The sequence below is a fragment of the Ostrinia furnacalis genome, unplaced genomic scaffold, assembly GCF_004193835.3.
Source record: "Ostrinia furnacalis isolate ACB-3 unplaced genomic scaffold, ASM419383v2 OfSCF2912, whole genome shotgun sequence".
NCBI lineage: Eukaryota > Metazoa > Arthropoda > Insecta > Lepidoptera > Crambidae > Ostrinia > Ostrinia furnacalis.
The window spans coordinates 320,825-337,232 of record NW_021133151.1 but is presented as its reverse complement, the minus strand read 5'-3'; the positions used below and the strand labels follow the sequence as shown (position 1 = coordinate 337,232).

Here is a 16,408-nt window from a genome sequence, read left to right as displayed (position 1 = left end):
GTTCAGCGTGGGTCATCTATAATAACATATGGCGTGGGTTCCCACAGCAAAGAACAAACGACTTTATTCCTAGGGCAAACGGTAAATTTTTCTAGTTATAAGATAAAATGGCGTACAAGTGTAGCCAGACCCTTAAAAAGAAGGAGGGTAGTTGTTGAAAGAGGCACGCGTCAGTGTTACGTATAGCTTATATTAGACAATAGCATCGAATTTATTTATTTAACATTAACTGAAATATTTGTACTTTATGTGATTGTTAATTTCATAATATGAACACAATACACTTCAGCAATGTTTGAAAAAGAAAAATTTAACCAGATATTGCTACTAAAAAAGTTGTAAAGATTACGCATGTATTAAGAACATTAATATTGTATGTTGTATAGTTTACAATAACATAGATAAATATCAACTTTTAAAACTATTTACAATGTATGAATATGTCAATACCAAATCTATCTAACCACGAGTTATTGTATATAGCACTCAAGGCTTGGCCGTAATTTGACAATGTTATAGCCAACAATTATCCTATCTATTTCTATAATCATCAGTATCTATCTATTCAATGTTATCGCAAACGTTATTTATACGTATGTAGTGGTAATGATTGTACCTAATCAAACAAAAAAAAAAGTTAATTTACAAACTATATTCTTGCAATTTAAGTAAATTCCAGCTATAAAAATGCCTAAAAAGCACACTGAAAGACATGCTACAAATTTGTGAGAGACATAAATTAAAAAGTATATTTTCTTTGAAATGCGATCTTTAGCTTACTAAAGTCACCTCTAACGCTTTCGTTATGTTGGGCAAGTGTGTACAAGATAGCTACAATCGTGTACGCTGCTAGTAAGAGAATTAAGCAGGTATATGCCAGTGTATAGTCTATCTGTGATTCTATTGTCGTGTAGTTTATTGTTTAGCCCATTTACCTGTAACGCACTGTGTTTCATATTCGAACAGAATTTAGGAAACCAGTAACCGAAAGCACTAACGCACATCCTATTTTCTGTGAATTCATAGTGTTGTATCTTTGCGTTTACGTCCCTCGCGTGTTCCTTTACATTCACCATAAGCATATCCGTTATCAATCTATCAATCCCTTTTACGTATACCTCGTCTCGCAACCTGTAGTTTACCGTCACTTGCAGCCAATTGTGTACCCCTAAAGTCGCGCGCAACCTTTCCACGTGTATCTCTTCGTGCACGTGCACGTGTACGTCCCCGTTATTGTGCACGTGTACGTCCCCGTTATCGTGTACGTGTACGTGCGCTAGCTAGCACTGGTTGACGTCTGGCGGGGTGGGAAGGAAGGCGTCGGCGCGCTTGTGTTCGATGAGCGCTTTGACGGTGGAAGTGTCCGCGGGCAGTTCGGACTTCTTGCGGAGGAGCGGCTTGCTGGCGTTGTAGCCTTGCTTCCGCGCCTGGGGACGAGAATAGTTTTTGTTAATGATTTGTGGTAAAAAGTTATACGTGACGAAACTATCGGGTCTCCTTCATATGATAGTTTCATTTGTTCCTATATTTTGGGATAGTTATTGCCCAAATACTTCCCTCCTGTTTAACCTCCTGTTTTCAAGTCAGATTCAACGTTCCTTCATGGGCCTCTTATGAATAACGGGTGTAATGGGGCGTTCTGAAAGCTGCTTGAGCCCTTACTCCATGAGCTGGTAGGTAGGAAAGCAAGGTTCACTGTACGTCCATTCAGTACACCACACCAGTCTTACCCTCTTAAGAAAGAGCATGCCTAAACTCCCGTTTTTATTACGCGCTCATAAGTGAGACAGTGGGCTCGTCTCCAGGCCAGTCGGGCGGCGCGCACGCCTTGGCCGCGCTTCTATTAAATTCCTTCTAAGGAGAGCTACACGGAGCCTAGCCACTTAAACCCACTATTACGTATTCCCCTATATCCCAAACCACTTGTAGCCATATCTTACCTCCTTAGCGCCCTGTTCCACGCGTTGATAAGTGAGATCGACAGTGGGCTCGTCTCCAGGCAAGTCGGGCGGCGCGCGCGCCGTGGCCGCGTCTCTGTAGGTGGACTTGGAGGCGGCGCGCTTCTAGTTTTTGCCTTCTAAGGAGAGCTACATAAAGCCTAGCCACCTAAGGCCACTCTCATTTGTTTCCCTAGCTACTAGTAGCTCAAGTCTTACCTCCTTAGCGCCCTGCTCCACGCGTTGATAAGTGAGATCGACAGTAGGTTCATCTCCAGGCAAGTCGGGCGGCGCGCGCGCCGTGGCCGCGTCTCTGTAGGCGGGATTGGAGGCGGCGCGCACTTCTAATTCCTGCCTTCCAAGGTGAGCTACATGAAGCCTAGCCACTTAAGCCTATAGTCATTTGTTTCCCTATATCTAATGCCACTCGTAGCCTATATCTTACCTCCTTAGCGCCCTGCTCCACGCGTTGATAAGTGAGATCGACAGTAGGTTCATCTCCAGGCAAGTCGGGCGGCGCGCGCGCCGTGGCCGCGTCTCTATAGGCGGGGTTGGAGGCGGCGCGCGCTTAGTTACTGCCTTCTAAGGAGAGCTACACGGAGCCTAGTCACCTAAGGCCACTCTCATTTGTTTCCCTAGCTACTAGTAGCTCAAGTCTTACCTCTTTAGCGCCCTGTTCCACGCGTTGATAAGTGAGATCGACAGTAAGTTCATCTCCAGGCAAGTCAGTCCTCTGTAGGTGGACTTGGAGGCGGCGCGCTTCTATTTAATGCCTTCTATGGAGAGCTACACGGAGCCTAGTCACCTAAGGCCACTCTCATTTGTTTCCCTAGCTACTAGTAGCTCAAGTCTTACCTCCTTAGCGCCTTGTTCTACGCGTTGATAAGTGAGATCGACAGTAGGTTCATCTCCAGGCAAGTCGGGCGGCGCGCGCGCCGTGGCCGCGTCTCTATAGGCGGGATTGGAGGCGGCGCGCGCTTAGTTACTGCCTTCTAAGGAGAGCTACACAAAGCCTAGCAGTCCTAAACCCACCGTAACTTGTTTTCCTATATCTTATGCTATTAGCAGCTTAAGTCTTACCTCCTTAGCGCCCTGTTCCACGCGTTGATAAGTGAGATCGACAGTAGGTTCATCGCCAGGCAAGTCGGGCGGCGCGCGCGCCGTGGCCGCGTCTCTATAGGCGGGATTGGAGGCGGCGCGCGCTTCTAATTGCTGCCACACCTCCTCTCTTTGAATCATCCTTTCGCGTTCCCTGATAAATAGAACATAAAATTAATTCATCTTCAGCTAACGCCACTGCAGGATCACGACGAGTTTGGCCTACACTCCCCACGTGCTGGATGAATCATATTTCATTCGCACATAGTGTTTCCGTGGTATAGTTTTTTAGTTGCTTCTCAACTCTTATTTGATATTTGTTACGCATTATAAGAAATTTTTGGCAATGGGCAGGGCACATAGTACGCAGAACTGACGGCCGATGGGGCAGAAAGGTTCTGGAATGGAGGCCGCGTACCGGAAAACGCAGCATGGGACGTCCACCTACAAGGTGGACCGACGACATCGTAAAGGTAGCAGGGAAGCGCTGGACGCAGACCGCTGCCAATCGATCAACATGGAAAGCATTGGGGGAGGCCTATGTTCAGCAGTGGACGTCCTATGGCTGAAATGATGATGATGATGATGATAAGAAATTTTAAATAGCTGTAATTTATTTTTGAAAACTTGAGCTGTTAACTGGTATAATAATGGCTAGTTATTTTCCAGAACATAATAAGACAAAAAAAAACTGTTCCTTGTGTTAAAAATGTTCCAGTGGCTACAAATGTTCCGGAACATAAACAGACACGACTCACTTCTGCTTCTCCTGCTTGTACTGCTGCGTGCACTCATCGAAGAGCTTCTGGTTCATCTCCATGAACAATTTGAGAGCGTTGTACACCAGCCCGTGTATGGTCTTGTTCCAATGGCTCTTCGTGTTCCGGTACAGAGAGGGGAACATGATCGGCAGGATGTACGTCGCGTTGTCGGATATAAGCGACATTATGTACTCGTTGTTCCAGTAGTATAATGCTCTTTCGGCCACCTGTGGACAAAAATTATAACATATATTTTTTTATTGTTCTGAGGACAGCACAACAGATTAAAATTACAAAGGATACAACAGTTTCAGCCGGAGGTAGTGTTTCTATATGATGAGCGTTTAAATACATCCTTAAATCTGTCAGTATTTTTAAGCCGTTATGGGTCTGATCTGCTTTTAAAAGCAATATACACGATAGAACTAGCCTAAAAAAGATCTTCGTTACTAGGTCAATCCGTAAAGCGCTACTGCATTGCATCAAGGATGACGGTTCTGTAGATCAGCGGTTCCCGAATGGTGGTCCGCGGAACCCTGGGGTTCCGTGGAAAGGCCGCAAGGGTTCCGTAAAAAATACTATCCCACGTTTCGTGACCGACGTTGTTCGCTCGCACCGACTTGTTTACGCACAAGGGAGGAGCAGGGCGTGCGGGCAGAGTAGTACGGGGGTTCCGCTAGGAAAAGTATAATCAATTAGGGTTCCTTGGCAAAAAAAAATTGGGAAACCCTGCTGTAGATAATATTTTTACTATGCATGGTAACGAAAAAAGGTGTCGAGGGATTACCACCGCTTTCTAATACGTACGATTTTACAATGCACAGTCGACAGCTCGTCAAATTTTCAGAGCAACATCGCCCTTATTTCAAATACATAAGTTCTGAGTTTAACTAGATGTGCCAACTATACTTCAACCCCCAATAAATATTTTGATTACCCAGAGCGTCGACACGATGCGGAATAAGCAAGATTCACGACGGCATTTTCGTATAAATGTAACAATCAACTAATAAACCGGCTGGCGCCGCGCCAGTGGTAGGGTTGCCAATGTTCCGGGGTAACCAGGATTTGTGACGTCAACGTCTGAATTAACGATAGTGAATAACTATACCGTTATTTGGTAAGGATCTAATAGATGGTTATTCGGTAAGGCAGGAAATAGATTATTTATTGGCAAGGCAGAAGGCCATGGCAATAAGAAACAAATAAATAAATCGGTTTGGTTGGTGGTAGGGCTTGTTCTAAGTCCGCCTGGCTAGCTACCACCATCTTACCTAAGTCTGTCGCCATAACAACACAGCATTGTTGTCTTCCGACAGTTAGAGGTAAGATAGCCAGTTCCTCCGTGGTTGAGGATTCCGGGTGAAGCTCGCTTCCACCTTCGGCCTGATCATCACTTACCATCAGGTGAGATACAGGCCAAGAGCTTCCTCGTTGTGAATAAAAAAATAATTAAAAAAACAAACGCATGTCATGGTCTTGCAGGACGGAATTGCTTAGGAAATAGTGTTAGGATATTGCCACAAGATAGAGGTGTGTAGTAACTCGTCAAATTTTCTTACGTCAAAACGTCCAACTTAGTATTTCTGGCGCTTTCATAGAAATGCATATTTCACCAATTTGAAAAGTGAGAACAAATCCGGTACAAGGATCCGGTACAAGGTGTTGATACAGTTGCAACTCAGTGCAGTGTAGTGTAAAATGCTTCATATTTGTCCGTGATAAAATCGCTAATGTCAATTGAAAAGTGTTTAGCGCACCATCATCATTATAAGTTGCAGATTTTTTTTTTTTCAGATTTGGTCTCGATAAGGAAAAAAATAAAAATTTATTTATCTCTCATTTGCTTTAGTGATTCATAATAGAGGGCAAGAGGGCAACCCTACATCCAGGAGGTTTCCTTTAGCAAGTATTTGTCAGATATTACGGGCAATGTAACTCGATATGGGATGTTTGCGTTCGTTTTCGCGGTTTGTTACACAAACTGTGTTTGTGTACGTACGAATATTGTTTATTGGGATATTGTTTCATTACGGCATATTGATTTCATCATGTTGTTGTGATAAGATTGAATCCCGTGATTTTTACTAAATTAGACCTTATTACCTGGATCATAGAGCACATACAACTGATCTAGAAGTGCCCATGATCTTAAGAGCTCCATCTGGGTAAGAATATCACCTCTATTACCCTACGCCATAGAGCACACACTGACTTGGAAATGTGGACTGGACACACACTTGGCCAGTATCTCCTCCGTCTAGTAGGAACATCACCTCTATTACCTACGCAATTGAGCACACACTGACTTGGAAGTGTGGACTGGATACACACTGGGCCAGTATCTCCTCCGTCTCGTAGGAACATCACCTCTATTACCTACGCAATAGAGCACACACTGACCTGGAAGTGCGGGCTAGACACACATTTGACCAGTATCTCCTTACGTCTCATAGGAACATCGCCTCTATTACCTACGCCATAGAGCACACACTTAATTGGAAGTGCGGGCTAGACACACGCTAGGCCAGTATCTCCTCCGTATCATAGGAACATCGCCTCTATTACCTACGCCATAGAGCACACACTGACCTGGAAGTGCGGGCTGGACACACTTGGCCAGTATCAGGAGATACTGAGGACGAGACGGAGGAGTCTCGTAGGAATATCGCCTCTATTACCTACGCCATAGAGCACACAATGACCTGGAAGTGTGAACTGGACACACACTTGGCCAGTATACACTGACTTGGAAGTGTGGACTGGACACACATTTGGCCAGTATCTCTTCTATCTCATAGGAACATCGCCTCTATTACCTACGCCATAGAGCACACACTGACCTGAAAGTGCGGGCTGGACACACACTTGGCCAGCTGCCGGAACAGCGGGTCCATGATCTTCTGGAACTCGGCTGGCTCGATCACGTCCAGTATTTCTTCCATTTCGTTCAGGAACATCACCTCTTTGGGCGAGTGTGTTTTGGGCCAGTATTTTAATAACGCTCTGTGGAAAAAGAGTTTTTAGTTGAGTGATTTGCCAATGTAGCATAGCTAATACCTTGACTTGGAAGCGTAGAAGTCATGATAAATTGATCTACCGGCTTTATTATAGCTATTTAGCTTTCAATTAATTGTAATTGTGATATTTAATTGCTTTGACATCAATAAATAGTTGATGAACTGAGTTCCTGAACAACTGTGGTCAACGGTCATACTCATAGGTCATAAAAAGTATGTGAATTGATTTGTGCTTTCATTAAATACTCAATTGTATCACAATAATACACATAATTTTATATGATGAAGACAAGTTTAAATATTTGATAACTATACAAGTACCAACACTGTCGTTACTCAGTTATTGCAATGTCACACACAACTTTCATCCGTAGCATAAGACAGTAAAGACTGTTTTCCTGCTCACCTAACTACGGGCTGCGTCAGGGAGGGGTCCTTCTCCAGGAACTGCACCACGCAGTAGGCCAGCTGCGCGTGGTACACCGACAGCGACTTGGCTTTATGCAGGGGTAGTAGTACCTGGAACAAATAACCTCAGTTAGAACTTGGCGGTGTCAGATATAAGTAACTATAGGTCTAGCTAGCGCTTAAGAGTAGGCGCACACCGTTGATTTTTCGTCGGCCGATAGTTTAGTCGGGCAGTTGATCAGTATGGGCATATATGGGAGTGCGCACACTACGCCGGTTCGATTTGGCCGATTCTGCATACATACGAGGGCTGCACTAAAAGTATCGGGAATGGAATATTTCCACTGTTCCTATCATATTAAAATCTTTTTAATTGCAAACTCCTGGGTTTTAAAAATTGAATACCATTTATTTATTTAAAAAAAGATTCTCGGTCTTATCACAAGGTCTTGTGAAACTTGTTTAGTCGTTGAGAAAATGGAATTGACTCGAGAAAATTCAAGAGCGATGATTTATTTTGACATTCGGAGTGGTTTAACACAAAAACAGTGTGTTGACCGGATGATTTCTGCATTTGGTAATGAAACTCCATCCAAAACCACAATTTATCGCTGGTTTGCTGAATTTCAACGTGGACGTGTCAAGCTCAGTGATGATCCCCGTCAAGGTCGTCCAAAAACTGCAGTCACCCAAGAAAACGTCGATGCTGTGCGTAAGCTGATTGAAGAAGATCGACATGTGACATACCGCGAAATTCAGGCAACTTTAGACATTGGCATGAGTCAAACACAAATAATCTTGCATGAACAATTAGGTGTAAAAAAGTTGTTTTCCCGATGGATACCGCATTCGCTCTGTGAAGAGCAAAAAGCGGCTCGCGTTACTTGGTGCGTCAGAACTCTCGGAAGATTACATGCAGGATCCTCAAATGCTGTATACAACATCGTATCAGGTGACGAATCCTGGATATACGCGTACGAACCCGAAACAAAAAACCAGTCACGAGTTTGGGTGTTCGAAAATGAGTTAAAGCCAACAAAAATTGTTCGTTCACGGAGTGTTGCATAAAAAATGGTGGCCACGTTTGTCTCCAAAACCGGCCATGTTGCGACTATTCCTCTTGGGGGACAACGAACGGTTAATGCAGAATGGTATGCTAGCATTTGTTTGCCACAGGTCGTTTCTGAACTCCGTAAAGAGAACTGCAACCGCCGCATCATCCTCCATTACGACAATGCGAGTTCTCACACCGCGCACAGGACAAAGGAGTTTTTAGAGCAAGAAAACATAGAAATATTAGACCATCCACCGTACAGCCCCGACCTAAGCCCTAATGATTTCTATACTTTCCCTAAAATAAAGAATAAATTGCGTGGTCAGAGATTTTCATCACCTGAAAAGCTGTGGACGCCCACAAAACGGCCATTTTGGAGACCCAAACTTCCGAATGGAATGGTTGCTTTAATGATTGGTTTTGTGTATGGCAAAATGTGTCAAATTTCGCGGAGAATATTTAAAAAAAGCAATAAATACATTTTAAATAGTAATGTTGTTTCACTTCCTTGATTCCCGAAATTTTCAGTGCCGCCCTCGTATTAAAATCGGGCACAACTATCGGCGAACTAAAAATCAACGGTGTGCGCGCCTACTAAATGAGTTCGTTCCTGAGGCATGAGAGCGGCACGGGAAGGTGTTTTTGTGACGGTCAAACGTTAGCGAGACATCAGATTTCCTTCAGATCTGTATGCTCTGTCACGTCATAATATTATTTATTTATTTATTTAAAATCTTTATTGCACACATAAAAAAACAGTGGTACAACAGGCGAGCTTAATGCCGTGTGGCATTCTCTTCCAGCTAACCAGAAAATTAGACAAAACAGAGAATTTAAGTAGGCGGTGAAAAATAGTACAAATACAAAAAAAAAATCTAATATGTCAATGTCACCCCCCAGTAACGCTCCCATACCTCAGGCACTTACTTTAGTTGAGCGCTATAGCGCTAGTTCTAAAGTTAGCTCTAGTTCTAAAGGTTCGTTTCAAGCGAATTCCGTCCACTGCTGGACAGAAGCCCGTACCAGGCCTGTTCATCTCCGCGAGTTTACATCGAAAACAAAATACGCACGATGGCCCACCTACAGGATACTATTCGACAAGGCCTCACATACGAGCGAACATTGACTCACGCACGCGTTCTTGTGTATGATCAAAGAAAATAAAGAAAATGGTGTACTAAATACTGTGCAGTATTTAACTGCCTAAATAATAATAAAAAGACAGAATGTACTTTTTTAAGTTGCCTCAAGACACTGAGAGGTAAATAAGTAGTAAATTATTATTTATTCATGATAATTCATGCTAAATCATATTTCCTCCGCCATTTTCCGCAGTTTGGCACCTCACTTCACATCATTATACCGAAGTCAGCCCTATAGCTTCGGCGCAGTGCCGATCACTGACGTTTGTCAACAAAATGGTGCTTGACTCTTGAGACAGACTAAATTACACCATATTGTTAATGACATTGAGCATACATTTTTTTAAATACCTTCGCGAAGTAAAACTTCTGTACGTATCTAGGTGCTTTCCGCGACCTTCACTGGTCGTTGGTCAACAGAGTTCCAAAGGTGACCCAGTAGTAGTAGTATAAAAGGAGCAGCTACTCAGAAGTTCTAAGAGTATCTGTATAATTTCAGTGCTTGCTAAAAATATATCGTTTGGACGAAATCGGCAAGTCTTTCACAATCCATAAGCTCCAGATGTAAAGCTGAAAGTAATATCTAAAAAGGCAGTAATTCTTTCATAACAAATTGCAGATTTTTGATACTTTACCCTGAGCAAGAAGAGTTTGTGCTCCTCCTTGAGCGGCAGCGCGAACCCATTGATGATGGAGCCAAGAATCTCCAGCAGTTCCGCGATGCCGTTATGGTGCTCTGTCTCGTAGATAAACCTGTACAAAAGAATAAAATTGAATAGATATTGATCACAGTCGCTAACATAGCCCGACGGATTAGCAAGCTGAAGTGGCAGTGGGCAGGGCACATAGTACGCGGAACTGACGGCCGATGGGGCAGCAAGGTTCTGGAATGGAGGCCGCGTATCGGAAAACGCAGCGTGGGACGTCCACCCACAAGGTGGACCGACGACCTGATAAAGGCGCTGGATACAGGCCGCTACCAACCGTGCGATGTGGAAGTCATTGGGGGAGGCCTATCTTCAGCAGTGGACGTCCTGTGGCTGAAATGATAATGATGATTGATCACAGTAAGCACAAATTATGAAACAATAATAACACAAAACGAATACAGAAAATAGTGGGCCACTGCGTCAATAGGCCGCTCAGTATTTATCATGATGTGCTCGTAAGAGCATGTCAAGAAACTGGTCTTCCACGAGAGGCCTTGTTGTGGCATTTATTATCATCATTCAGGACGTTTACTGCTGAATATAGAGGCTACCATGTTGGTTATCAGTGGGCTAAATTATTGGAACGTGAATTCAAAAGGAGGTAACCAAGGCTGGGAGTATCTTAAGTTAATCTCAAATTCACAGGATATCGAATTAACGATTCCTATAAAACTGTACTTGATTCGTATTCAAATCGGAATCAATCAAACCTTCAAAACAGTTTGCTCGTCTCTGGATCATTTGGAACCTTATCTAAATTCTAACACAGATGTATTATAAACTACTTTGTTACATTCATTTATGTAAACATTAGTAAGTCCAATGCGCGTATATAAAGATTCACTATTGACGCTGGGACAAAACAAACACCTTCACGCGGCCAGTGTCATTGAGCTGACATTTATTTAACTTACGCAATGCGGAGAAAAACTTTATTTGGACTCTGATTGTTCTATAATAGTCGCAGAAGATAAGTAGGTATATGACGAATCTGTAATAGCACAAAAAAGGTCCGGCTGAGCTATTGTGAGCTATTACAGATGCGTCACAATGGAGGAACAGCGCCAACCGATCGTTATTATCGATTGAGAATAAGTCAAGTGGCCATTAGGATATAACTATGGGAAAATCGTTTCGATTGTTGGACACCTATATTGTATTACAAGGTCTTTTCTACTGTAACTTGATAGCCTCAGACTGAAATATTTCCCTAACGACGTTCTATGACAATTACACGAACCGCACGAAGTAACGTGCTTTCAGAAGTTAGTAGTTTTGATTCTATCCTACCAACAAACTCTGTAGAGTAGTAGGGTAGACAGTAAGGCATTATATTTATTTTCAAAAAATCAAGTTGATTCAATATTACAAAGATCTAAGCAGATAGAAAACTACTCTATACATAAAAAAAATTCAATGAATATCTTACCTAGTTCATATTGAACGATTCTTTACGTAACTCACGGGTCACCTATAAAGTCACAATAAAACGCATGACCTAAAATAAACCTATATCTGGCTCATGACAATAAAGGTGAGAGAAAAAGACGAATAGAGTCGTGATAAATATGAAATATATCGGAACCTCTTTGCGGACTATACATATGTATTATTACATAGTAGGCCTCTGCATTTACAACGTGGCTGCGAGTGTGGACGACGTTTCATTTCCACGCTATTTCCATTGCAATACAATTTAGCTTGTTGCATTCACCGATAGCAAACCGTGCTAGGGAAGTCTCGCGATGTAAAACTCTCTCTATAGGCATAATTAGTAGAACAAAGTTTATAGAGAAGATTAAGTCCTATAGTTGCGGGTGCAAATCGCGGAGGGGGCAAATGTTAGTGTGATGAGCATGAGCAATTATACCCAAAATCGAGGATGTTATCTTTTATCTAGTTGCTTTATTAAAGAAAATTTGGTGATAGAACCTTTTGCATTCGCAAACGAAAAAATCACTTCGTGCAGTGGTTTGGTTACTACCTACTGACGATAATTCAGACTTGAAGTCTTTTATCGTTTTTAAAATCAGTTCAGTTAAAAAGATAAAGTGATGCTACTATAATATAGGCTTAGGATGCCAATTGGTCCGAATATTTTCAATGACCAAAGACAAAATCTAAATATTTATTTGTATAAAGGCCCTTTACAGTGCATTAAAATTTGTACAGTGTAATGTTGTTCATAACTTACCTATAAAACACGTTGTTGATTTGTTTCCGTATGTAGGCGCGGAGAACTAGGAACTTGCCGTATATCCTGTGAAGTGTTGTCTTTAGGAAGTCGCGCTCGCGAGGGTCCTCCGAGTCGAACAGCTCTAGTAACTGAAATAGAAACGGTATGTGTAAGATTTTTCTTAATTACATTATTATTCTATGATATTAATATGGCCTAGATGTGATATTATCAGTAATGATTTATAGTTTCATCAAAATCCGTCCAGTACTTTTTGAGTAAGGAAATCGTTGAAACGCCGCATTTCAAAAGGGCTAGCCGTAAGGTGATACGGCGGATTAAACAATCCTATTGCAACATTTCCATTCTCACTAACATTCTCATTTACTATACATATTTAACATTAAGACAAATTCCTTTCATTTTTACATGTGCTTGACATAATTTAAAGATGTTTCTAACATGCGCCGTGTAAACGCACCATTAGGAAATCAAAATTATGTCTGATCAGAACCATATTACTTGGAAGTCCCCCTAAACTTAAGGTAAAATTAAGAAGAACAATTTTTATAAAAATACGTCATTAATAACTAACCCTAACCTCACCTGAACTTAATGAACTTCTATTTGCACTTACGGCAGCATATCAGCTGGCGCAATCAGCGTTTATAATAAGATTGTTAAGGCGATCGTGTACGGACGGCGTCACATCAAGCTTAACACTGTAGCATCTTATGATATTGCAATAGGTGCCATATTGGAACAAAAATGTATAGGCTGTGCCGTGAGTTTCAGTGCCGTTACTTCGATGGGCGTGTCGCGGCGCTTCATTAGCGAAAGCTGACGGTGAGTTTGTAGGGCTGCTACCTGATATTGATGAGTGGAGTAAACAAGGAATGTCAGTCGAAGTTGATTTTGATACTGCAATCGACTGGGGAGTCGCCAAAAATGATACATTAGCGTCTTATAATAATCGTCGAATTTTTATCTTATTTTATTTATTTTATTAGGTATACAAAACAAGACAATTCAGAGTAAAAGGCCAAAAACTTTCTTTACGCTCACGGCATCGATGGTATTGTAAGTAAATTTCAGTGCTCTAACACAGAGATAGGCGTATTTTGGCGCCTCATATGTGGTGGGGCTGTTACCTGTTACTTTTCTTTTTTCAGTCTTCATGTAGAGAGCGAAAGCAGAACGCTTTTTTCTATTCTATTACAAACATAATTTTGCTTCTTTGTAAATATGAGGACAAATAGTCAAAAGTTGAAATGTAAGTGGGCCATCTATCGGCATCTTCCAGTTACTTCAGTACTTATGCCGAAACCATTTCCGATACACATTCTCTAATGCAGACGTAGCTGAATACACAAGCCGTGTACGTCTAGAAGCTGATTCCTGAATATAAAATATTGTGTCTACATCTGCACTTCGTAAAAACGGTTGAGCTTTTGTTGTTCAGTAAATAAAACGAGATAGGTATTTTCACATACACACGTCTCAAGTAAATGAGCCAATTGAAGATGCTGCTCGTTAAATTCAGACTTTCGTCTCATACAGAGCACTTACGAAGAAAAGAGAGAAAAGAAGACACACGCACGAAGCAACCCTAAAGATATCGAGTCAAAAACACATAAACCTTAACGGCATAGGTTTTATTATTCAAAGGGTCAAGGGCGGCGTGACGTCACAATGGACAGTGAGTATTCTTCCTGCTAAGGGAGTTATAAAACCACTAACCAATATTAAAGCATTAGACGTCCGAATGTTACGTATAAAGCACATCAGTATACACATTTCTGTTGAAAAATAGTACCTATTACAACCACGTAAGATGCCCAAATATACCTCGATGTGCCCGGACATTATTTATTCATGAATTGACAGCCCGAGTGGGGTATCAAACAGTAAACACAGAAATCGAAGTGTGTGCTGTATTATTCATAATGGTGGTGGTCAAGGGCGCATTTTTAACCGCAGGCTTCATACAAGCAAGTATTATTTTGAGGGTACCATTAGCGAGCGGTTTGTTGGTGCATACCGGTTCAATTTGTGGGTAGTAACCACAACATGCATGGTAATTGATAGCAATATTGCACTTTGTACTAGATATTTAGGGGATTGTTGTCAACATTTTTGCTGATAGGCATGTGGTTAAGCTCTATTATGTCAATTTTAAAACTATAACCTCTATTTTTAGTATTTGATCAAATTACGAAGAATAAGAAAAAATACGGCTTCGATAATAATTCATATCCAATAAGGAAAAGTTAACATAATTAATTTAGTCATCCAATTTACTTATGCTTTCTAAATGACTTTAGTGATTAATGTATTTGTCACAATCATTAGTTGTCCATCAATAGTAGACACATTTAATGCGGTTCACCACAACAAACTGATGCCCAGTTTGTGGTTCTTTTGAAATTCTAATAGGTGCTATTATTCAATACTAGCTTTCCACCCGTGGCTTCGCCCGCGTGGAATTTTGTCTGTCACAGAAAAACTTTATCACGCGCGTGCCTCTTTCAAAACCCGGGATAAAAACTATCCTATGTCCTTTCCCGGGACTCAAGCTATCTCTATGCCAAATTTCATCAAAATCGGTTCAGTGGTTTAGGCGTGAAAGAGAGAGAGACAGACAGACAGACAGAGTTACTTTCGCATTTATAATATTAGTATAGATTAATCAGTTCTGCTAGCGACAGTACTATGCTCTATTCCTGTTTCTAAGCTAGAAAGCTGACGAGCTGAGATTACATTAATGTAACTACTTAAGTACCGATAGACCGAAGATATCTTAATAAAGCCACAGCTGTGACATACGCGCGACACTTGCGAGTAATGACTCGTATTCTAGTAGTCGATGTTCTATTGTTTGTACAGAATTTTAATACCTCAGCTACACTATTCACTTCGACGAAGTACCGAAATTACCCGATTTGTGTAGTCAGACACAGTGTTCAAACTTTGGAACAATTTGGGCTCTTTGATTAGGGCGCAAAACGAACGACTTTCGGTAGTCGGACGAGGCGAGGCGAAGGTCAGGTAGCGCGAAGAGAAGTGCGTGTCTACACTAACTTCGCGAGTAGTTTAACATAAGCATAAGGTTCAAACTCACCTGTAGTACAAACTTCTGGTCAATATACTTCTTGGCGATATTGGGCTGGAAGTCCGGCGACTCCAGTAGCCTGAGGAACAGCTCGTAGACCAGCTGCAGGTGTGGCCACGCCGCCTCCAGTGTAGGCTCGTCTTCCTCCGGGTCGAACTCCGCTCCGTTGGGGTTGGATGACGGAGGTAGAGTTCGAAATAGGTTTATCGCGAACTGTGGAACGAAGAGAATTTAAGTTTTGGAATCTTATTGGTAGTTTTTTTAAAAGAATATTCCCGTTATCCCCTCGTACTAAGCTAAATATGCTTGTGTCACGAGTGGGCTCACCACAATAGTCGAACGACGGCGGGGTAGGAACCCGCGTTCCTCGGATCACAAGTCGGCCACTCTAACCCCTTCACCATTCGGCTATCGTGACTTAGCGTGATATGAGGCTAAGGAATAGAATGCTGATGCGCAACAGTGATCCAGTGGTAGTTTACTTATCATTCAGGACGAGCTAGCATTCACTGGTTGTATTTTAAGGGGTCAATATGAAGACAAGGGAGTTCTAGTGGTAGGGACAAGAGATGGGAATGGTCCTATTCGAATAAGCCTAACCAGTGACAGTATAATCTAAATCTAAATTAAACTTTCATAGCCGTAACGAAATTATTCAGAAGGTCAGGAGTTCGAAGCTAAGAATCGACTTCTTTCCAATGCAAAGTGGATTCAAGTCAACAGAAATGGGTCACCACGTAACTCCGGAGTTCTTGCTACAGTCTTGAATTAGAGGACAAACTTCTTCTCTGTCGTTTCGAGAGGATTAAGAGAGAACAAACATGGTGCTTCTACTTACCATATTCACAGCCTCCGGGTATATCGCCTCTGTGATGACGCCGCGCTGCGAGGTGACGTATTCGACCATCTCCAGCAGCGCGGCTCGCTTCACCTCCTTCCATTTGAGGTCGGACAGCGGCTCGTTCGCGAAGTGACAGATAAAATAGCTCA

The 16,408-nt window shown here is 42.1% G+C and overlaps 1 protein-coding gene across 1 annotated transcript; it reads right to left on the bottom strand.

Moving 5' to 3' along the window:
* Nucleotides 1-483: 483 nt before the first annotated feature.
* LOC114356755 (serine/threonine-protein phosphatase 2A 56 kDa regulatory subunit gamma isoform-like) lies at nucleotides 484-16,398 on the bottom strand. Its single transcript, XM_028310103.1, has 9 exons — nucleotides 16,257-16,398; nucleotides 15,428-15,631; nucleotides 12,325-12,455; nucleotides 10,056-10,173; nucleotides 7,223-7,335; nucleotides 6,640-6,802; nucleotides 3,794-4,023; nucleotides 3,018-3,189; nucleotides 484-1,427 (listed from the first exon to the last, which is right to left on the bottom strand). Exons 1-9 carry the CDS (start codon nucleotides 16,323-16,325, stop codon nucleotides 1,281-1,283), a joined length of 1,347 nt encoding a protein of 448 aa, XP_028165904.1. The 5' UTR covers nucleotides 16,326-16,398; the 3' UTR covers nucleotides 484-1,280.
* Nucleotides 16,399-16,408: the final 10 nt, after the last annotated feature.